This window comes from Zalophus californianus, chromosome 9 (assembly GCF_009762305.2).
Source record: "Zalophus californianus isolate mZalCal1 chromosome 9, mZalCal1.pri.v2, whole genome shotgun sequence".
NCBI lineage: Eukaryota > Metazoa > Chordata > Mammalia > Carnivora > Otariidae > Zalophus > Zalophus californianus.
Window position 1 is genome coordinate 46,233,837 of NC_045603.1, and position 24,603 is coordinate 46,258,439.

The window sequence follows — 24,603 nt, forward strand, 5'->3', positions numbered from 1 at the left end:
TTCTTTTCTTTTCTTTAAGATTTTACTTATTTATTTACTTGAGAGAGAGAGAGCAAGCATGAGTAGGGGAGGGGCAGAGGGAGAGGGAATCTGATGAGCAGGGAGCCCAACGTGGGGCTTGATCCCAGGACCCCAGGATCATGACCTGAGCTGAAGGCAGACACTTAATCAACTGAGCCACCCAATCGCCCCCAAATTTCTTTATTAGTGTTTTTAGGGACAAACTCTTTACACTTTTGTTTTTCTGTGTATGTCTTTATATAGCTCTCAATCTGGAAAGATATTTTCGCTGAGTTACAATTCTATGTTGGAAGTTACTTTCAAAAAAAGAGAGAGAGAAAGTTATTTTCTCTCAGCACATTGAAGATACTGTTGTAGTCTTTCTGGCAATTATTCTTGCTATTGAAAAGTCAGGTGTCAGTTTAATTTCTACTTCTCTCTGGGTAATCTGTTTACTATGACTGCTTTTAAGATTTACTCTTTGCCTTTGGTGTTCTATTGTTTATAGTAATAACCTAGATATAGACTTCTTTATCCTGCTTGAGATCATGATGATTTCTGTACTTGCAGATTAAAAATATCTTTCATCAACCCTGGAAATTCTCAGCCATTAACTCTCTGATATTGCCTCTTGCCTTTTCTCTAATCCCTCTCTATTGTCCTTCTGGTAGTCTAGAACTTATGTATATTTTTCATATTTTGCATGTTTTTGCTCTCTGGGCTATAGTCTGAATAATTTCCTCAAGCCCTGTGTTTTAGTTCCTTAATTCTTTCTTCAGCTCTGTCCAGTCTTTTTTAAATCCATCTATTGAGTTTTAAGTTTTAATTGTTAATTTCTTCACTTTCAAACATTTTTTTTGGCTCTCTTTCCAAATCTGCTTTGTGCTCAGTTGGTCTTTAGTCATATTTCCATTATCCTCCTCTATTGCTATCAGTAAATAAACCATTTTTATTTTACCTTCTATGTCTAATAATTATAATACCAAAATCTTCAGGAGTTCAGTCCTGTTGTCTATTGAGTTTGCTGCCTTTTGCACATGGTGTTTTACTTCCTTAAGTGTTTGTGATTTTTTCACTGTAAAGTCATATACCTTGGAAACTTACTCTGTGGGAATTCTTTGAGGTCTTGTTTAAAGATGGGTTTTAGAAAGAATTTTCTTTTCATTTGATTCTTTGAGGTGCACAGGACTGCTGTCAACCCAGACCTATTTTATTTTTTAAATTTTTTATTGTTATGTTAATCACCATACATTACATCATTAGTTTTGGATGTAGTGTTCCATGATTCATTGTTTGTGCATAACACCCAATGCTCCACGCAGAATGTGCCCTCTTTAATACCCATCACCAGGCTAACCCATCCCCCCACCCTCCTCCCCTCTAGAACCCTCAGTTTGTTTTTCAGAGTCCATCGTCTCTCATGGTTCATCGCCCCCAACCCAGACCTATTTTAATCTAAACTGTCAACTTGAGGTTTTTTGATCACCCAGGTTTTATGAATTTGGGTTGCAAACTCACTGAAACTGTTTTGAGGTTATGAATTCTCACCCAGTGCCAGGGAGGCTGGGGTGATATGAGAAGCAGAGAGGGAATATTTATTTCACTTGTACTTAGAATGTAACCTTTCAGGATCCAGTGTTATGCAGGGTCACCTATGAGGTTCCTTAGTTTGTGAAAGTCCTACACTTTACCTCCTATTTCATAGATCCAGCAAAGCTGTAAAATCAAAGCTTAAATTTATGTTTGAAAGATGCCCTCAAGATGAAAGTATGCTTCAGTGAACCGATTACCTATCACTTACTATCAAGTCTCTGAGAATTCCTTACATTCTTGACAACTCACTCATACATCTACATTTTTATATTTTATCCAACACATGTAGTTGTGTTTACTGGGGGTATGCTGCCCACTATACTGCAGGAATTGGAAGTCCAAGGCACTCTTTTAGTCTTAAGATCATTTTCATCATTCCCAACATTCACATTGCTGGATCATATGGTAAGTGTATTTTTAACTTTGTAAGAAACTACCAAACTGTTTTCCAGAATGGTTGTAAAATGTTACTTTCTCACCAGGAATATATGAAATTTCCAGTTCCTCCATAATCTCAACAGCACTTGGTATTACAAGGTTTTTTTTTTTTTAACCATTCTAATAAGCATGTAGTGGTGGTATCTCATATGGTTTTAATTTGCCTTTCCCTAGTTCCTAATGGTTTTGAGCATCTTTTCATATGCTTATTTACCTTTCATTTATCCTCTTTGGGGAAGAACATATTTTCAAATATTTGTCCATTTTTTGATGGGGTTATTTGTTTTTTATCATTGAATTTTGAGAATTCTTTATATTCCAGATATTAGTCCATTGTCAGAAATGTGGGTTGAAACGGTTTCTCTCAGACTGTGGTTTGTCTTTTGATTAATTTATTGGTATATTTCACAGAACATAAGCTTTTTATTTTGATGTTCAATTTATCATTTTTTTTCTCTCGTGAACCATGCTTTTGGTGTCATATTGAAGAAATCTCTGCCTTACACAAAATCACAAAGATTTTCCCCTAGAATTTTTACAGTTTTGGGTTTTCACTTGAGGTGCATAATCAATCTTGAGTTCATTTTTATATGTGTATGAGATTTGGGTTAAGGTTTATTTCCTTGCTTATGAACATCTAATAATTCCAGCCCTTTTGTTGAAAAAACTATTCTTCCTCCACCCAACTGCCCTCACATCTCTGTAAAAAATCAATTGACTCTGTATGTGTTAGTCTATTTCTGGACTCTCATTTCTGTCCATCGATCTATGTGTCTATCTTTTTGCCAGTATCACATTGCCTTCATTATTGTAGCTTTCTAGTAAGTCTTGAGATCAGATGATGTTACTCCTCCAACTTTGTTCTTCTTTTTCAAAATTATTTGGCATATTAATTCCTTTGCTTTCCATATGAAATTTATTTTTTTAAGATTTTATTTATTTATTTGAGAGAGAGAGAGCACATGAGAGGGGGGAGGGTCAGAGGGAGAAGCAGACTCCCCGCCGAGCAGGGAGCCCAATGTGGAACTCAATCCAGGGACTCCAGGATCATGACCCGAGCTGAAGGCAGTCACCCAACCAACTGAGCCACCCAGGCGCCCTCCATATGAAATTTAGAATGAGAATTGAATCTTCTGATTCCTGTACAATAGTATCTTTTAATGAGTGTATTTGTATCTTAATCCAAAAGTCAACAAATTCTAAGAAGTATTGTGCCAAGGTCCCAATCCTTTTAATTACCATAATTCAGGGAAGAGGCACAAAGAAGATATATGTTGATCAAACACCAGCTTCAAGATCTGTGTAAGAGATTTTTTTTAATGGGTAGGTTAGAAATCACAATAGTTGCTAATTAGGAAAAGGACACAAGCTCACAGGTTAGACAGATCAGGCTTTGGACTCCTGGATGACTATTTGTTAGCACTCTGATAATAAGCTAAATTACTTACTCTGTGTGGTCTTTGGTTTCCTCCTCAATAAAGAGAATAATGAAATCAGATTTATAGAGTTTTGAATGAGTATCAAATAATATAATAATAATAATATATATATATGATAATATAATTTCTAAAAACTGGCACATAGCAGGCACTCAGTAGTTATCACTACTAGTTGTGGTTATCATTATTATTATTATTATTACTATTCTTATATGATATAATTCATACTACTGTAGCATTTTCATGTATAATAATAATGGTGCTCTTGAGAATGTGCCAGTAAAGAATTAACCAGTTTTCTAAACTACAACCTAATCATCAGGTGGAAGGGATTTCCCAATACCACCCCCTAACAACCATCAGCTCAGGTAGATAATGTGGCTCTCAGTTTTCATGGGATAAGGACAGATAAAATCACATGAAGTTGGCAATATTCAAAAACAACATTCTTTCATTATTGAAAATGTAGATTCAAAACTACTTAATAGGTATGCATCATCTCATCCATGGATCTGAAGTAATTTTGAGTTCCCATATAAGCAGCTTCTGTATGGGAGTAGTTTGCCATATGCCACAAGAAATAGAGCTGAGAGTCTATAGCAAAAAAATATAGATATATTTTTAGCATTTTTGAGACTGCCTCCATTTTTTACTCATTTTGTTACACCTCCTCAGGGTGACTAAATGTCATCTGTTTTGTTTTTCTTCTTCTCTTTGTCTACCATGTTCTAGTTCCTGCCCAAGTGACTGGCTTGTATGTGGCCAACCACGGAACAACCAGCAGTCTGTTTACTAACTGGACCCAGGCCCTGGGAGACATAGAATTCTACCAAGTCTTACTGATCCACGAAAACGTGGTCATCAAAAATGAAAGTGTCTCCAGTGAGACCAGCAGATACAGCTTTCACTCCCTCAAATCGGGCGGCCTCTATTCTGTGGTGGTCACCACGGTGAGCGGTGGGATCTCGTCCCGACAAGTGGTGGTGGAGGGAAGGACAGGTAAGAAAGGGCACTGGGAGCCTCCAGAGTGTACTGTAGGATGCTCTGAAGCACCCGAAAAACACATCCATCTTTGACTTTCCTACAAGCCAGGCTTCAGTACTAACCATCCATACGTGTTGCTCTCCTAACAGTGGAACCTGGGGGGGGTGGGTGGTGGATGAGGGTAGGCAAGAATGAATTCTGAATTTTCTCAAATCTCGCCTAAAGGTGTCAGAACTTCTAGAAAAACCTTTGTAGTAACATAATGGTCATTTGACGCCTAAGCTTATCCCCTCATTCAGTTGACGATTTCCGTAACGTTTATGTCCCAGTTAAGATAAACAAGTAATGAGGCTTTAAAAAAAAAAAAAGTCTATTCCACTCCCTTTCATATTCTTGTTTCAAGACATAGTAAGGAAATGATCTCCAACTTCTATGGTCCAAAGTGGAGTTAATAAAATTCCCAAATCATGTATGTTTTCCTGAGCAACATTAAACAAGTGCTTAATATTATAACCACCTAAACAATGTTTCCTGACCTTGGAGAGATCACAGTCAAATAGGGCAAAGAGCTAAGTCAACAAACAAGTGGCATAGGATCATCTGTGTCAGACACGGCTGGCACCAAAGAAGGAAATACAAATTTCTACACAAGACCAAGAAAGAATATAAATAAACAATATAAAATTTATGTTCCAGTTTCTTAGAAAGAAAAAAATTTAAAGACATTGAGTAGAAGCTTTGATAATTATTAATGAACTCAGAATCAGGTCAGTGAATTTGCCTACTTAATTCTGTATGATTATAAGTTGGATTTCAGGCTCCTCCTTCTGCATTTCTGAAGCTCGGATTCTGAGTATCAGCTGCAGGCATCATAGATATGTCCCTTTTTTAAAATCATGAATCTTATCTACTTAATGAACCCAAGGAACATTAACTTCATTAGCTCTCCCAGAAATGCAACTAAGTCATTGAAAAGATATTTCATAGTTTTGGTAGAAATTCACTGATATGTGCCATTTTTCTCATTCTGTGGCAGCTGACATTACCTACATCCTTCTTCCCAATGCCTTCCTTCTTCTCTTTTAGTACTTCTTGGCACCAGCCATTGGTGTAGCATAATCGGGGGTCAGGGACTGAAAAGCTTAGCTTGGGAATGAATCAGGAGGCCCAGATTCTGGTCCTACCTCTGCCATTAACTTATATCTTGAAGCCTCCAGTTTCTAATCCATCCCCACTAACTTAGTCCAATTTATCCCTGTCGGAGTAGGGAAGGAGAAATAACAAGAAAGCTGAGGAGAGGCTTGGGAAGGGCCTTGCACCCATTTCTCAGCAAGGTGCAGTTGTATTAGTCAGATCAGACTGGCTTATTTCCTGCTTACACAGCTGGACAACGTGGGGATTCCTGATTAGACAGCCCTATGAGTTGGTTCTTTCCCAAGCAGTAATTCAGGGATCCAGGCTCCTACCATCTGTGGCTCTTCCTTCCTCTAGGTCCTCAGAGCTCTGTCCATTTCCCCAGAGAATAGAGATCATTGGGTGGGGGAAGATGACCCGACCAGCAAGTAGACACATCACTTACCCCCATGTTCCATTGGTGGGAACACAGTTAAATGGCTACATTTCACGGCAGGGGAGACTGGGAAATATAACCTAGCTGCGTGTCCAAGAGGAAAAGGAAATAGTTTGCTTAACAACTAGTCAGATTCTGCCACACAAGTTAATTCCCAAATTTTAAAATACGTCTAGGGCTTTCCAACTTACTGTGATATGCTGACATAGTTTGGCACCTGGTACCACTTGAAGTGAGTGGGGCTTTGTTTTTATGCCTCTATTTTAATTGTAGCAGAGGTATCAGTATTTGACCCACAGTATATAACAGAAGTATGCAAAAACAAGACAAGAAATTCTTTGAAGAATGATCATAAGGTTTTGAGGAGAGGGCAAAATATGAATAAACATAAGCACGAGTTATTTTACTCAAGCACATTAAGAGTGCAGGGGGAAAGGGGATACTACTAGAGAAACACAATAACTAGAGATTTTGAAACATGCCTAGGTTAGTAAATTTTATATGTGGTAGATTGTGAAACATTCAATGACTAAAGCCTTGATAATCATTGCCATCTACTCAAATTGCTGAAATGTTGGTCAGTGCTGAAATAGTTGAAAGGTTTTGAAAGGTTTTCTTATTCACTTCTATTTCCACAGAGTTGAAACATATAAGTAAACCTGCCCAGCCTAGAGAAGGTGGCAAAATATTCAAAGTTAAAGATATCAGATACACTTAACAAATCTAGTTCCAACCTAAGAAAATGCTGGTTCTAAAGGAAAAACAAATTTTAAATCTGTTTTTTTTGTAAACATGAATTTATATTTTTGACAAAACATTTGATAATTGTATCTTTTCTAATAAAATGTTAGTAGTTGCAAATATTTCTAGAAGTTTTGAAAAACAAGCATAATTCTTTTGAGAACAACCAAGGGATGTACAACTTGTTAAATAAAGGGAAAGGAAGGAGGAAGGGAGGGAGGAAGACATCAATATAGAAATATTATGGCTAAAATGTTCAACTTTATGTGTAGGTAACGTTCATATACATGGAACAGCATTAGCAGAGCTGCTCAGTATGTGCTATTTATAATTTTTGGTGATGGACAAGTGCTTGTAAGTGCAAAGACTTGGAGGCTTAAATCACAAAGTCGGAGCATATTAAATTAGGAGGATTCTCAGAGTTCATCTAGCTGGATCCTGTCCATTGTACGTGATATAGTGATATTGACAATTATATGAAAATATTTAGCTGCAGTAGTGAACCAATGATGAAAACAGTAGTGCAGTTCACATACACTACAGGATTTTATTCTGATATTTACTACAGGCAGTACTAGTTACTGTACACTTATTTCTGATACGTGTATAACTACTGTTCAATACCACAATGATTAATTTGCATACTGCATCTAGCCAAGAGGCTCCTTGAAGGCATCCACATCTTTTCCATTTTTGTATATGTGGCAAATGGTAAGTTCTCAATAAATGTTTGTGGCACTAAACCCCAATTAAAATAAGCAAACGATAATGGCCATTATCACCGCAATAGCTCTTTATGCCCACTGTTGGGTCAATCACCGGATTTGTTGTTTTCAGGATAGGCTTTTAGGTTTATTTCTTGCCACTAGAGGGCAGGAAATGCTTTGTAAAGGGTAGATGCAACACCTCTCCTCCAGTTCGTTATTATACTCCCCAGGAATAAATAATTTCATCACAGGAAGATCAAAGCTATCCCAAAGTCTAAGCTCTTTAGAAAAGGTATGGCATTCTTCATCTTTCCCTTCAAACGTCTTTGCTTATTGATGAGTTTGGTTCGAACGGATTCATTTGGATTGTTATGTTTGTTCCTTTTCCTACAGAGGGAACCTTCTGACACATTCACATAAAAATGCTTCCACTTAAAATACTTTGCAAACAGCAACACTATAAAAATGCAGTAGTGGCATCCTTATATTTATGAGGCACCCAAAAGACCTCCTTGCATTTTCATTTGGGTTAGCCTTGCTGATCCAAGAACACTCAGCTTCCAGAAGCTAAGGTGAAATCCTCACACGTCTTTGACCTCTTAGGTAATCAGATGAGATTTCCTGAGTCCACACTGTTTTTGCTGACCACGGTAGATGACTCCAGACTTTTGACTGTACTTTCTTTTTCAAATTTTCTCCCCCTTTTCAATCCCAGTCCCTTCCAGTGTGAGTGGAGTGACGGTAAACAATTCTGGTCGCAATGACTACCTGAGCATTTCCTGGCTGCCGGCTCCTGGAGATGTGGATAACTATGTGGTGACACTCTCTCATGGCAGCAGGGTCGTTCAGTCCCTCGTTATTGCCAAGTCTGTCAGTGAATGTTCCTTCAGCTCCCTTACTGCGGGCCGCCTCTACAATGTGACCATAACTACGAGGAGCGGGAAGTATGAAAACCATTCCTTCAGCCAGGAGCGAACAGGTAAGGTTCTAAGGAGAGCCAGACTCTGTAAGAAGTAGCTAGCTAGGAGCACCTGGCTGGCTTAGTCAGTTAAGCGTCTGCCTTGGGCTCACGTCATGATCCCAGGGTCCTAGGATCAAGCCCCGCTTCGGGCTCCCTGCTCAGCGGAGAGCCTTCTTCTCCCTCTCCCTCTGCCTGCTGCTCCCCCTGCTTGTGCTCTCTCTCTCTCTCTCTCTGTGTCAAATAAATCAATAAAGTCTTAAAAAAAGAAAGAAAAAAAGAAGTGGCTGGCTATGTGGCTCAAAGCATCAGATCTGCAACATTTCTGTAATGATAGGATTACAGGCTGTTGAGATCACAGAATTGTGACATTCTTCAAATTTTGACCCTAGAAAATCCTTATGTGAGCAGATGTTTCCTTTAAAGTAAGATGAACACTACTCTCATGGCTAGAATTCATATTATATTCAAACATAGTAACAAGTGTTTTCTGTTCAGGGAGTACTTTTTGGTTGCCAGACACTGACTTTATGTATGTTAACTAACTTAATTCTTGCAATTTCCTTATGGAGGTCATTGTCATTATTCCCACTTTGCAGATCAAGAAATCAAGGTTCAGGGAGGTTAAATAACTTACTCAGCTGTTTAACTTGCTAAACAGCCAATGTGTTTCTGTATTTAAACCCAGTTCTAAATGGGTCCACAGCTTACAAAATTCTCTGTCCTAAAATCCTTCCTGAAATGTCTATTTGGTCAAAGTCCACTGTTCATTCTTTTTCACACAAGGTGAAAATGTGAACGTTTATTGTTCTGGGACCAGAAGCAAAATCTTAGCAAAGGCAATGAATGTCAGGTCTTCGATGTTCTGGAACGAATTAAATTTAAATGGCTACCATTTTCCCAACATACTTACGCTTTTGGGGTTTACATCTAAGGTTTCTGCTTAAGGTTAACATTAATATTTTGTCAAACCTTTCCTGCTGAGCTATGGGTTGATATTTGCATTTAAAAATGTCAGGATTCTTTCTAGAGGGGAGGGGGTGGGGGGATGGGTTAGCCTGGTGATGGGTATTAAAGAGGGCACGTTCTGCATGGAGCACTGGGTGTTATACACAAACAATGAATCATGGAACACTACATCAAAAACTAATGATGTAATGTATGGTGATTAACATAACAATAAAAAATTTAAAGGAAAAAAATGTCAGGGTTCTTTTGACAAGGGAGTCAAGCCTACTCAATGTAGAAAAGACAGTCTCTTCAGTAAAGGTACTGAGATAATTGGATGTGCACATGTAAAAGAATTAAACTAGATCCCTATCTTACACCAGTCACAAAAAATTAACTCAAAATGAATTAAATTCATTTGTTTATGAAACAAGTTAAAGTTTAATGTAAGACCTGAAAATATGGAACTCCTAGAAGAAAACATAGGAAGAAACCTTTTTGACATGGGTTTTGGTGGTGATTTTTTGGATATGACACATAAAACATAAGCAAAAAATCAAAGACAAACAACTGAGACTACATCAAACTAAAAAGATTCTGCACAGGAAAAGAAACCATCGGCAAAGTGAAGAAACAACTTATGGAATGGGAAAATATATTTGCAAACCATATATTTGGTAATGGGTTAATATCTAAAATATAAAGAACTCATACAATTCAATAGCAAAAAAGTAAATAACCCTATTAAAAAATAGGTAAAGGACCTGAATAGTCATTTCTCCGAAGAAGATATACAAAAGGCCAACACATACATGAAAAGATGGTCAATATCACTAGTCATTAGGAAAATGCAAATTAAAACCACAATGTGATATTTCCTCTTGCACGTTAGAATGGCAAGCATCAAAAGACAAGAGATAACAAATGCTGGCATGGACATGGAGAAAAGGCAACACTTGTGCACTCTTGGGGGTGTAAATTGGTATAGCTACTATGGAAAACAGTATGGAAGATCCTCAAAAAATTTAAAAACTACCACAAGATCCAAACATTCCACTTCTGGGAATATATCCAAAGGAAACAAAAATCACTAGCTCAAAAAGATATCTGCACCCTTGTGTTCATAGCAGCATTATTTACAGTAGCCAAGACATGGAAACAATCTAAGTGTCCATCCATGGATGAATGGATAAAGAAGGTGTATATCTATGCAATGGAATAGTATTCAGCCATAAAAATGAGGAAATCCTACCCTTTGCTGCAATGTAGATGGATCTTAAAAGCATTATGCTAAGTGAAATAAGTCAAAAGGAAAAGACAAATACTCTATGACCTGACTTACATGTAGGATCTAAAACTAAAGCAAAAGCAAACTCATAGAAAAAGGCAGAGGCAGAGAGTGGGGGAAGGAGGACCTGAAGGAAGATGGTCAACAGGTACAAAGTTCCAGTTATAAGATACATAAGTGCTAGGTTTGTAATGTGCCCCATGATGACTATAGCTAACATGCTGTGTGATATATAAGAAAGTTGTTAAGAGATTAAATCATAAGAGTTATCATCATAGTAAGAACATTTTTCTCCTCTTTTCTTCTTTCTTTTCTTTTTATTATATCTATATGAGCGGATAGATGCTAGCTGAACCAATTGTGGCAATCATTTCACAATATATGTAAATGAAACCATCATGCTATACATTTATATAGTGATATATGTCAATTACTTCTCAATAAAACTGGAAAAAATAATAACAAAAAAAATTTAAAAAAATACTGTAAAAAAAATGAATTTGTCAAATTTCCAAAACCAAAGTGTATTCACACTCATCTAAACTGAAAATTTCAAAATCACTTTTCTTTAAATTTTTTATTGTTATGTTAATCACCATATATTACATCATTAGTTTTTGATGTAGTGTTCCATGATTCATTGTTTGTGCATAACACCCAGTGCTCCACGTAGAACGTGCCCTCTTTAATACCCATCACCAGGCTAACCCTGGTTAGCTAACCCTGGTTCTAGAGGGGAGCCTCTAGAACCCTCAGTTTGTTTCTCAGAGTCCATCGTCTCTCATGTTGAAATCACTTTTGACACATGTTATCCTTTGCTAGGATCTGCTAATTGACCTCCCACAAAAGTTTTCACTGATATGTCTTTATTTTGCTTTTCTTGCCAATAGCCTGAACAAAGGTTCTTATTACTTAAATTTATAATGGGTCTCCTACCTTGCTCCTCTATCCACTTAACTCCATCATGCTTAGTATTCACAGCTGTGTCATGTGTCCCTCTAAGTTCCCATTCATTTTTTTCTAGGAGTCATTTAGTATTCATTGCAGTCATTTACATCTCTCTCCCTGTGATTGCCTTGACGTCAGGAACGATATCTTTTTTGTGTTTCTCTCAATACCTGGCCCATATAAGCACCCATAATTTTATTGTTGCTGCTGAATGCAAGAATTAGCCAATCATCTTCTGGACTCAAAGACCTTATAAAAATCTAAAACTATGAAAAAATGTTATTTTTTCCATGAGGATCAGGACAATTGACATCATCCTATTACCTAGCACAGGATCTGGAATCCAATAGGCACTCAATAAATGTATAATGAATTAATAATTGGGATTCCCTTAGATCAGCAGTTTTAAGCTAGTGGATAGACGTTAGGAAGGTCATAACCACCAAAACTGTCCATGAAGTTGTTGCAGATAGGAAAGGTATGTGTGTTTCTTTAGGGAGTGAGTGGGTGGCTCTTACCAGATTCTCAAAGTTTCTATGACCTCAAAATGTTAAGAACCACTGATTTACATTGCTACAGCATGCTAACACTGAAAGTGTCCATAAATTGATCTAATCCCATCTCTTTTGGAGATAAAGTCCCAGAGAGAAATTTAGTTTTTCCAAGCTCACATGGCTGACCAGTAATCAACCTCAATCTAGTTCCAGTACTATTTCCATTACATCATGCTATCCCTGAAAGCACTGGTCGGGGATATAAAGAGCTATTCCCTACCCTCAAATGACTTAAAACCTAATTATACTGATGATCACAATAATGCCTGAGATCTGAAAAGTAGATTTCCATTTACGAAGCAGCCTTATGTCAGTGTCTTATGTTGATCAGCTTGGAACCTAAAAATCACCAGAATCAGAGGATATGTCATCCTACTAACCACTTGCTTCCCCTCCATGTCAACTCATGAATGTTTCCTATCCATCTGACCTTCATATTGCAGGCCTTTTGCTAAGATTGTCTTTAAATGCCAAAAAAAAAAAAAAGATCCTTTATTCAAAGCACCTTCTTGACTCTTTACCAACATGAACTTGGATTTGATGCATGACTAATCAAGGCAATCCATTGCCCCCAACAAATCAGTTTAACTATAGAGTTGTGTCTGAGATGTTGTCTTGGTGATTTTGGATGATTGTGTCAAAGCCCTTTTCCTTTTCTAATGCTTTTGTTCTACATTTTGGGTGAGAATACCAATATTTCTAATTCTGTATCACATCATCTCATCGTGCAGCAAGACAGGTCTCACAAATTACCTCTAATTCCACCTGAAGAGCCCCTTATTGACTTAGCATGGTATGCAGTCTGGTTTTTCTTCCTGTAATAGTTGCTTTGTCTTCAATAAATTGCCTGGGTCATTGAGTTTTCTTACTTAGCCCATGCATAAAAACTTCAGAATTTCTTTTCCTTTACTCTGTGATGAATAAATTCTAGCTACATTGTAATTGGTTCAGGTAAATATCTTGAAGAAAGCATACCTGACCTGGCTCCATATCTGCAGTGAGCTCTATTCTAATACAATAACTAACCAGTACACATATACTAACAGACGATAATAAAATGCAACTTGTAGATGTGAGAAGCATCATGGAAAATACAGCTTAGATGCCAATATACTGAAATTGCTGGGTCATTTCCTGCTTTGAGGGAGATTTGGACATGGGCTTTGTCCAATTGATTGATCAATTGATAGATTGGTTGAGAGAAAAACCAGAGGTGCACATTATTTATTTGTTTATATATTTATTGGGAGATCCTCAGGTGCACGGAATTGGATTAATCATAATTCTTGTTTCAAGAAACCATGTTTTGTCACTATTATTTATTTTTTAGGTTTCCATTTAATTTAGGCATTTAATTAATCATTTTTAATAATGTAATAGGCACATGAGAAACCACTACCCAAAATAAAAGCTAGAATCTTGACAGTAATCTGTATCAAATCATGTGGTTCCCTCACTGATTCATCCCAAGGTAGCCATCATCTTGACTCCTCTTTTCATCTCTTCTTGCCTCATCTTGCATAGTTTTAGTATTTATGTAGTCCTAAAATTATGGGTTTAAAAATTTTAGTTGTTCTAACATTATTTTTGAAAAGGTTATTTTATGCAGTATGTAATCTCCTGAGACTTAGTTTTTCACTTAATATTATATTGATAAGATTTACTTATATTTTGTGTTTTGATGTTAAAGGCAAAAATCCATTATTTTTGCATTTTGAGTTAAATAGAAATTAATTATGACTGCTATATAATCTCACTGTTTATATATACCAGTCCATTCATCTACTCTTCCATGGTTGGGCATCCTGTCTCAGACTTGGTCTTATTAGGTTTTTAAATTTTGCCAACCATATAGATATAAAATGGTATTTTGCCATGGTCTTGACTTGCATTTCCTTGATCACCAATGATGTTAGACATCTCTTCATGTATTAATTATGTGTTTCCTCTTCTTCCATTTTTCTTTTGGATTGTTTATACTCTTCTTGGTAACTTTTTATCACATCTTGAGTCACTAAGGTATGTTGGAATTATTAATAACATTGCCATCAATTCATATTAATCATCACTTATCATATTTAATGTTCCATCTTGTACATGACATTTTGTGTAGGCAAGAAACAAGATTAGAATTAATTCATCGGGTTCTGTTAAAAGATCCATCTAGTCACTCCAAGTAGTGTAACAGTCTTTCCCCTCTGGAAACGTGTGATCTAAAGTTCTAGAACTTTTTAAATGCCCACCCAAAAAAATCTACTCATTTACCTTCACTGTCCCAGGGTGTCATCTGTGATCAGTTACTCCCTTAGGCTCACTACATCTTCAGCTATTCTCTGTTCTCTTTTTCAGTGCCTGACAAGGTCCAGGGAGTCAGTATTAGCAACTCGGCCAGGAGTGACTATTTAAAGGTATCCTGGGTGCATGCTACTGGAGACTTTGATCACTATGAAGTCACCATTAAAAACAAAAACAACTTCATTCAAACCAAAAGCATCCCCAAGGCTGAAAATGAGTGTGTATTTGTTAAGTTAGTCCCTGGACGGTTGTACAGCGTTACTGTTAGTACAAGAAGTGGACAATATGAAGCCAGTGAACAAGGGAATGGAAGAACAAGTAAGTGGAAAGCTTGTAAAATCTGACGGTTGGTTGGGACTTGAAGGTCATAGAGTAAATAAAATATCTGAACCTTGAATTCTCTCTGCTTCCTGATCAGTAAATTGCATTCCCAGTCTCACTTGGAGCTAATATCATTCAGCCAAGCCATGGCCTATAATTACAGAATATTTATTGGTAGATAAAAGCAAGCACAGTCGGGGAGCAAGAAGGCCAGCCCATTTTTCTTCCCTGTCCTCCTGCATTGTGGCATTTAAAGTTCTAGACATCCTGTTTTATCTTATGATTGAGGTCATAATTCATTTTATAATTATATCCCACCAACACTTAGCATAGAAGATTTATGTCAGGAAAAAAATTGCAATTTTAATAGTTGCTTCCAATTTTTCTTATTTAATTATGCATGAAGAAGTTCAAATGGTTTATTTGAGGAAGAGAGATAGATGTTTGCCAGTTCCTTGAATGTGATTCATAAATTATTGTGTAGGTAAACTTTGATCAGTCACTTTCCTGAAGTGTCTTCTCATATTCCTCCCTAGTCCCAGAGCCTGTTAGGGATCTAACATTGCGGAATAGGAGCACTGAGGACCTCCTGGTGACTTGGTCACGAGCTGATGGGGATGTCGACCAATATGAGATCCAGCTACTCTTCAATGATATGAAAGTATTTCCTCCTTTTCACCTCATAAATACTGCAACTGAGTATCGATTCACCTCCCTGACGCCAGGGCGCCAGTATAAAATTCTTGTCTTGACCATCAGTGGGGAAGTACAGCAGTCAGCCTTCATTGAAGGCTTCACAGGTAATTTGAAATGTGGCTCCTGAACTTGAGTAGATGTGGTGGTGTATTTAGCATGTTGGGTAGCCAGGCGTTTGGGTTGAGGATTCCAAGGTAAAAGGGAGATGGCAAGAAGCGAGGTTATCTTGATGGTGCCCATGATGTTGCCCATGCTGGATTAACAAAAGTAAAGTACGGTGTAGGGTAAGAAAAAGAGCTTTCAGAGAAATGCCATTGGACTGATGTGAATTGTTCGTGCTTGTGAGGCACACAGATTAAATAAAAATAACTCTGTTGGTTGGGTTTCCTTTGGAACTCTGTTAGGAGTGTTGTTATGATTGTTAACATTTATTGACAGTTTACCATGAACCAGACCCACAGCAAAGCACTTTATGTGGACATTTTGTTCAATCCTCACAACTCTGTGGGCTGGTCACTATTACTATAATTGCCATTTTCCTGATGAAGAAATTGAAACTGACAGAGCATAAGTGATTTGCCTATAGTCCCCCAGCTAGTAAATGAGGAAACCAAGACTTGAACCAAGGCAATCTAACTAGTCCCTCACTCTACTACCGGCATCCTTCATTTCTACTTGCTGGGTTCGATGTCCCTCTAAATTTCCCCTGTCGAATTCAGTTCAGGTGGAAAAGCCCGAGAAAAATTGTATCAATACATGAAAGTGAATTCTTTCAGTACATACCAAAATATAAGAAGCATGACAATTTTGGTTGAAAATTTCCACAGTTCATTCTCTAAGTGATGACTTTTAAATTTATTTTCCTTTTTAGTTCCAAGCGCTGTCAAAAATATCCATGTTTCTCCCAATGGGGCGACAGACAGCCTGACAGTCAACTGGACTCCTGGTGGGGGTGATGTTGACTCCTACACAGTGTCAGCATTCAGGCAGAATCAAAAGGTTGAGTCTCAGACTATCTCCAAACACGTCTCGGAGCACACATTCCACAGGCTGGAGGCTGGGGAACAGTACCAGATTGTGATCGCCTCGGTCAGCGGCTCCCTAACGAACCAGATAGATGCAGTTGGGCGGACAGGTGAGTGCCCACCTGGAGAAGAGCCAAATTGTTCTCCACAGTGGGATGGCAGATGGACCTACTTAGCTATTCACAAGTCAAAAATATCCAAATTCAAAGCCATAATTCAATGTGGTTTCAAGAGCCCTTTTCATATTTTCTTTTTGCATTTTTCTTTCATAATAGAGCTCTTCAGAACAAATGAAAGGTCATTAGGAACCAGATCATTTGAATAAATTTTCATGCTGCTAAAGGACATAAAAACTTTAGTTTTAACAAGTGGACTTCTGTAACTATTTACATGTAAATATTTACTATTTTCTGTAAAATTTACCCTTCTCAAATTTCTTTTAAAAATGAACGCCTATGCCATTTACTTCATCTGTTACAAGAACAAGTAACAAATCAAGGAATAATGTGTCTCTTTATATTAATATTACCAATGATATATTACTTTTAAAACACAAATAAACTAAAAGCACCTGCTATCTGCCAGGCATTTAAAATGATCTCTAGTCACACTAGAAGGTAGAGATCATTATTTCCATCTTACAGATGAGGAAAGTAAGGCTCAGAAGGCTTATAAAACATTATCAAGTGTGCATGTAATAAGACCGAGAGCTATAACTCAAATCTAGGTCTGTCTGGCTCCAAGCCTTATGCCTTCTCTACTGTGATACAGTACTTATCAGATGCCTTCCATTCCCATAACCACTCATTTAGCTGTGGGCCTGGGCTTCTGTACTGGGCCCTCCTGTGCCTCTATTTCATATATGTGTCTCTCCAACCATATGCCAAGCACTGTGTTAGAAAATGGGAATTCAGTAGCAAGACAGATAGAGCCCCCAACCTCAAAAAGCATATAATCTAGTGAAAGAGACTGAGAAATAAAAAAGACAATTACAACATGATAACTTCTAGAAATAAAAGTAATAATGGGGTGTGTTAGGAGCAAACATGAAGAGTCAGGGAAGGCTTCCAGGAAAAAGTAACATTTAAATAGACACTAAGAAGTCATACTGGCCACACAGATGTTGACTTGGTTTCAGCAGAAAAAACAAAGGCCCGGAGGTGAGAGAAAGCATGGCACATTTGAGGACCTACACATGGTGTGGTATGCTAGAATAAAGATGAGCCATATGGCTAAGTAAGTACATGGGCCAAATCATGAAGGGCCTTGTATCCCTTGTTAAGGTGTTTAGAATTATGGAGAGCCACTGAAGGGCCATCTGCGTGGGGCTTCTATGAGAATATGCCAGATATAGTGTGGGAGGTGAGAAAGCAAGGCACTGGTCAGGTGATGAGGGATGATATTGTCCTAGGGGAGTGGCAGTGTATAGAGAAGTGAGAGAAGTGGATAGATGGAAGAGATATAAGTTTTAGGACATAAAAATTACAAGACCCATGTTTGATTACATGTAGTAGAATAACAGTGACAACCCACATTTCTGACTTGGACCAAGAGAAACAAAGGACCGTAAGGAGGTTATGGGGAGGGAGCTGAGGAGTCCAATTTGGGCCTCTTGAGAATTGGGTGGAACATGCCGGGAGAGATGTCATTTGCAAAAATAGAAGAGAGATCTGAACTGCAAGTTTAAATTTGGGAGTCGTCACCATATGGGTAACAATTCAAACCATGGGAGTGGATGAGATTTCCTAAGATTATGTAGAATGAGAAAAACTATGAGGCTAGGATAGAAAATATTATTAAAAATAATACTATTTTTGCCTTTCACATCGGGAGCCATAGTTAAAAAAAAAAAAAAAATATATATATATATATATATATATATATAAATAGCTTTTGGCCTTGACCTAAGCAGTAATATATTATATATATATTATATTATATGTATATATATACATATACATATACACATACATATAATATATATATATATAATATATTACTGCTTGGGTCAAGGCCAAAAGCTTTGACTTGAGTTACTCTTGGGAATGAAAGTCTAAACATAATTCAACCATCCAAACTATATCCACTGAATGTAAATTTGTTCAGTATCTTCCACTTTCTAGATACATACATATGAATCACTTTGCATATTATTAGTGTCACTTTCACTAATTTTTTGACTTCAAGATCCTATCTAATTCAGAGAAAAAAAATGGAGAGTCAAAGTACAGATAATCCAGGCCACGAAATGCTCTCTCCTAAGGGCACGTGGGAAGTATTTATGCAACACGAGGGGAGTGGTGGCATCCTCTTCTCTCTGCAGTTGATTTCAAGTTTTTTCACCTGCTTTCTCAGTTGGTTTACCCTAAGTGAGGGAGCCAGACAGCACTCACTTCTCTTCTTCCTTTGCAGTCCAGCATCGGTCCAGGGAATAATGCCGACAATGCATACAGCAGTCATTCCTTAACGGTAAGTTGGCAAAAAGCTGTTGGCGTGGCAGAAAGGTACGAGATCCTGCTTCTAAACGACAAGGGGATCCTTCTGAGTAACACATCAGAGCCAGCCGCCACCAAGCAGCACAAATTTGAAGACCTAACGCCAGGAAAGAAATACAAGATACAGATCCTAACTGTCAGCGGAGGGCTCTTCAGCAAGGAAGCCCAGACTGAAGGCCGCACAGGTAATCTGCACAGCTCATTGCTTCACCCCAGATCCCCCCTTGGGTGCTATTCCTTCAGAGCCTCAGGGTCAGAGGGATGAAGCCACACTGGGGATGACAGCTGTTTCTTGACACAGTAGGGACATTCACTGTGATTTACCACTTCCACATCAGTCAGCCTCTTAATATGGGCTTCAGACTACCCTACTCCAAGTTAGATATACTGTTAAAATCTACTGCTGCTGTGTGATAAATTACCACCAACTTAGCGACTTCAAACAACACCAGTTTATTATCTTACAGTTCTGGAGGTCAGAAACTGAAAGTGGGTCCTATGGGGCTAAAATCAAGGCATCAGGTATCAGCAGGACTGTGTTTCTCCTAGAGACTTTAGCAGGAGATCTTCTCCTTGGCCCTTTCCAGCCTCCAGAGGCCACTTGCATTCCTTGGCCCATGCCGCCTTCCAGGCAATAGCATCGTTCCAACCTCTGTGTATGTCGCCATATCTCTCTCTCTACTGCCTCCCTCTTCCATCTTTCAGGACTCTCATGATTACATTGGTCACCACCCGGACAATCTAGCCTAAGCTCCCTGCCTGGAGATACTTAACCTAATCACATCTATAAGGTCCCCTTTGCCGTGTAAGGTAACATATTCCCAGGTTCTGGGGATTAGGACATGGACGTCTCTGGGGGTCATTATTCAGACAACAACACTGGTCTAATTGATGACTTCCTCATTAAGGAGCTAGGTTTGAAAGGGGTGGGGGGGGTGATGCTGACAGAGACATAAAGATGAACTAGGCATGCTTTGTCCTGGAAAAGCTGGCTGACTGTGGTGGAGACAGACACATAGACAAAGGATGGCAGTACATTGTGAGAAGGACTGTATAGAAGAAAGGAATGTCCAACATCAAGAGGAGCGCCGAGGTCAAGTGGAATTGGGAGGTCTTCATAAAACTCATCTTTCAGTACTATCCTGAAGGATGAAACAATTCTGCACGTGGAGAGAAGATAGAAGACACCCGGTGCATGACAGATTGTCCTGTGCCAAGATGGGAAGATGTGGAGAGGACCATGAGAAGCTGTGGGTGATGAAGTATGGGGGGCGCCAAGGAGAGGTGAGGCTGGAGATGCAGATTGGGGCCAGGTTAGAGAGTGCCTAGCACGCCTTCCTTGGGAGTTTGTTTTTCATCTTGTAAGCCGTGAGGAGACCACACAGGGTTTTCAGCCAGAGAAAGAGTGTTTCGTAATAAAAATTTGTACCTTAAAAAGATTAATCAGAAGCCACGGGGGAGAGATTGAATGGAGAAGAGACTCACTCATTAAGTCATTTGTCACTGAGCACCTACTGTGTGCTAGGCACCTTTCTAAATGCTGGATACCAGAAGTAAGTAAAACAAAGCCTGATGGTCATGAAGCTCATATTCTAGTAGGGAAGAAAGGCAACAAACACAATAAATAAGGAGTGTAGTAGGTTAGATGGTGGTGAATACCAAAGAGAAAATTAGGTCAGGAAAGTGGAGTAGCCAGTGTTAGAGGCTTACAATTTTGGATAGTACAGTCCTCAGAGGTTTTGTCGAAAGGTGATATCTGAGTAGACATCTGAAAGAAAGGAGAAAAAGGGTTATGCAGGTATTTGGGGGAAGAGTATCCCCAAGCAGAGCAAACAGCAAGGCAGAGACTCTGAAGCAGGAGCGTGTCTGGCCTGTTGGACCGGTAAAGAGACCAGTATAGCTGGAGCAGAGTGAGAACAGAGAGGGGGGATGTGGTCAGAAAGGTAGTTGGGGTCATAAGATGATTGCAGTTATAGAAATGATAAGGGTCAAAAGCTAAACTGCCACAGGGACCCTGATGAAGAATAGTAGATATAGTCAAGAGACATTTCTTCATTAGATAAGCTGGCACTTGGTGTCTGAGTAGAGTACAGAAGGAAGAACAGAAGATTCCGGAGTTGCTACCTGGGCATCTAGCAGAAGATGATGCCGTTAACTGAGGTAAGAGAAGCAGGAGGAGGCCGTGTCAAGGAGAAAAGGACAGGGTTCAGTTCCGTACTGTGTTTGAGATGTCTGAGGGACTTGCAGGGAGAGATGATCGTAGGTAATTGAAAATATGCCCCAAGCTCAGAAGAGTGAGCTGGAGATAAATATTTGGACAAAAATTCTAGTTAAATCCATGTCTTAGTCTGTTTAGGCTGCTGTAAGAAATAATACCATACACGGGGTGGTTTAAGTAACAAACATGTATTTCTCACAGGTCTGGAGGCTGGAAGGCCAAGATCAAAGCACCAGCAGATTCAGGGTCTGGTGAGGGCCCATTTTCTGTTTCATAGATGGCATCTTCTTGCTGTGTCCTCACATGGTAGAAGGACGAGAGAGCTCTCTGGGGTCTCAGATATAAGGGCACTACTCCCATTCAGGTGGGCTCCACCCTCATGACCTAATCACCTCCCAGTGGCCACATCCCCTAATACCATCCCCTTGGGGGTTAGGTTTCAACATATGAATTTGGGGGTGCAGGGGGACGTAAACATTCAGACCATTGCAATCCATAAAGTGAATGAGATTGGGTGCTCAGCTTGTGTTACGGAGTATGAAAGGAACAAAGGATAGAATGATGGGAAATGTCAACTTGTAAGGACCTGGCACGAGGAGAGGGAGAAAGTAGAAGAGGAACCGTTTGGAGTGGAGGGAGGAGAACCCAGGAGAGACAAAGGCAGGTGTCCTAGTCTGTTCCCACTGGTAGCCCAAGACTTTTGGGGCATTGGCAGCACCCGTGCAAACAGTTTGGCAGCAGGTCATTTCTGGGGGTTCCTGATCACTTTGACAACAGGTGCCCCTGAAGGCCAAGAAGGTCATCGAATCCCAAGGTCAATCTTTAAAAAAAAAAAAAATGGCTTTGGCTTTTTCTCTTCCTTCTCTTTCCTCGATCCCTGAATCGAATCTCCCCCTTCTGCCTGCTTTCTCTTTCTTTCCCCCTTCTCTTCCCTCCCTGCTGCCCTCACCTCCATGGGCCATTCCTTAGCTTTCAGATGGCACTCAGAGATAGTTTTTTGATCTCTGATCTAGCTCTTAGTGTTAAGAAAACAATTAGTCACACAGGTCAGATTAACATTTATTTCATACCCAAAAAACATCTTTGAAGATAATTTCCCATTCCTGGTTTTCTTTGTTCTCTTGTGGGTTTTGGAGGAGTTTTTTTGGTTTTGGTTTTGTTTTTTTCATTAACAGTTTCAGCATCAGTCATGCACAAAATTCAGTCTTCTCTGCTTTGGGGTCTCCATGAAGTCGATATTTTCTGAAGGCAGAGACCATGTGTTTTGAGCTGCTATGGAGTGTGTCCCTGTGGGCCTCGGGCCTGGGCTGTGTCAGGGGGGCATGCTGAAACTCAGTCTCACTCTCTCGCTTGACTTTTCCAGTCCCGGCAGCTGTCACCAACCTGAGGATCACGGAGAACTCCACCAGACACCTGTCCTTCAGCTGGACCACCTCAGAAGGGGAGCTCAATGGGTACAACATCTTTCTGTACAACCCAGATCGAACGCTTCAGGAGAGAGCTCAGGTTGACCCACAAGTCCAGAGCTTCTCTTTCCAGAACTTGCTACAAGGCCGAATGTACAAAATGGTGATCGTAACTCACAGTGGGGAGCTGTCTAATGAGTCTTTCATATTCGGTAGAACAGGTAAGGCCCAGACCCAAGCAGGAGTGTAGAGCGGGGAAATTGTCTCAGTATTCACTGGCTTTTCTGTGATGTGTCCTTCGTTTCCTATTCTATATACGATCTAGCTCTGTATGAACCTTGTGACCTTCAGGCTTTTTGACCCTAAATCAGACCTTTGATTCTGTACCAGAATAGCTTTTGCACCAGCTTCTGCTCCCACTCGTGGACATCATAGGGTTTGGTGGAAAAATGAGTCTGGCTCCTCTTTGTGCCAGCAAACTGCCACAAGAGGGTTGTAACCCACTGTGGCTCCATTCAAGCTGTGCCCCGCGGGTTCCTACAAGGCGTGCGTGGAGGGGGGGCAGGTCCCGAGAAGGGCTGCTGCGCGAAGGACCAGGCCGTGAGTGCTGAGCCACAGAAACACAGCACAGCATGAACTGAACACAAAGCACTGCAGGAAAATGAGAGACAGAGAGAGAGACATCTCTCTGGGCTGCCAATGAGAAACGGAATTGACTCTTTTTCCGTACTTTGAGTTCATTACCTCATTTTTCTATTCAGTTATTTTTCTTTTCTCATTTGACAATAGTTTTTGAGAGCTTTGTAGGCGGGACACAGGGCTCACTGCTGGACTCTGACTGTGAACAGTGCCGATGAGGCCCCTGACCCGTTGAGCTCACATTAGCACAGGGTGGGGCAGGGGGAGGGGGCAGACAGCAGATTTTTAGGGGAGAGGACTTGGAGACACCTTCGAGTCTATGAAAGGAAGAAACAACATGCTGTGACGGAGAGACTTGACAGGACAAGATACTACTTTAGACAGAGAAAGCATTTCAGCTGAGCCCTGCAGGTGAGGGGAGCCCTGCATCCCAGGTGCCCAAGAGAAGATCTCAGTGCGTTTTGGGGAAGGGAATGAAAATGAGCAACAGATCCAGATCCGCCTAGACCCTGAGTAGAATTGCCTCAGTGTTACCACTTCCAGGGCGATCTGCCCTCTGCATATCTTCCCTTCTCTGCTCATTAATGTTTAAAGTTCCTCCATCAAGAGACAACAGTCTTCACTCTCCAGAGAATAACGAAGCTTACGTACCCACGGGACAGGTGCCAGTGTGACTAAGTTACACAGGGGTAGCCGTGACTGTTAACACTCTCTTCCCAAGTGAGGCTCGACCGATATAAATGTGGGTAGGAAAGAGCTGAGGGAACTGAGAGCCTATGAGAGGGCAGGGGTCAGGGGGGTGGGGAGCAGAGAGACCGGGGCAGGGTGAAGGGGTGAGGGGCCTGGTCAGTGAGATGGGCCAGCCTGGAAGGGGACCAGTTTTAATAAATCATTTCTGAAGATCATTTTAGATGCTCACCAGACTACATGTGGCAAGCATACGGAAGTTGTCACCTAGGGTGCGTTTTTTTTTTTAAGATTTTTATTATTTATCTGAGAGAGAGAGAGTGAGCGAGAGAGAGAGTATAAGCCAGGGTGAGAGGCAGAAGGAGAAGCAGACTCCCGCTGAGCAGGGAGCCCGACGTGGCTCAATCCCATGACCTGAGCCGAAGGCAGACGCTTAACCACTGACTGAGCCACCCAGCAAGCCCCCATGGTGGTTTGCTTTATTTTAATTTGTACCACATCTCTAGACCACACGCCCCTAAACCCAGGCCCTGAAATACGGGCCAGATCTGACTCTACAACGGGGGACTACTCACCTATATGCCCAACATCACACGTATTCTCACCTGTAGGCCAAATGCCTTTGTTTCTAATTCTTGTTCTTAGTAAAGGTT

At 39.9% G+C, this 24,603-nt stretch overlaps 1 protein-coding gene across 1 annotated transcript in view; it reads left to right on the plus strand.

The window, feature by feature from the left end:
- Positions 1-24,603, plus strand: part of PTPRB (protein tyrosine phosphatase receptor type B) — a 110,479-nt gene that overhangs the window by 49,322 nt on the left and 36,554 nt on the right. Inside the window, 8 exon segments of the mRNA XM_035729139.1 lie at positions 4,203-4,469; positions 8,188-8,451; positions 14,518-14,781; positions 15,321-15,584; positions 16,352-16,619; positions 18,918-18,937; positions 18,940-19,185; positions 22,582-22,845. Of these exon segments, the coding sequence (XP_035585032.1) occupies positions 4,203-4,469; positions 8,188-8,451; positions 14,518-14,781; positions 15,321-15,584; positions 16,352-16,619; positions 18,918-18,937; positions 18,940-19,185; positions 22,582-22,845 (1,857 nt within the window).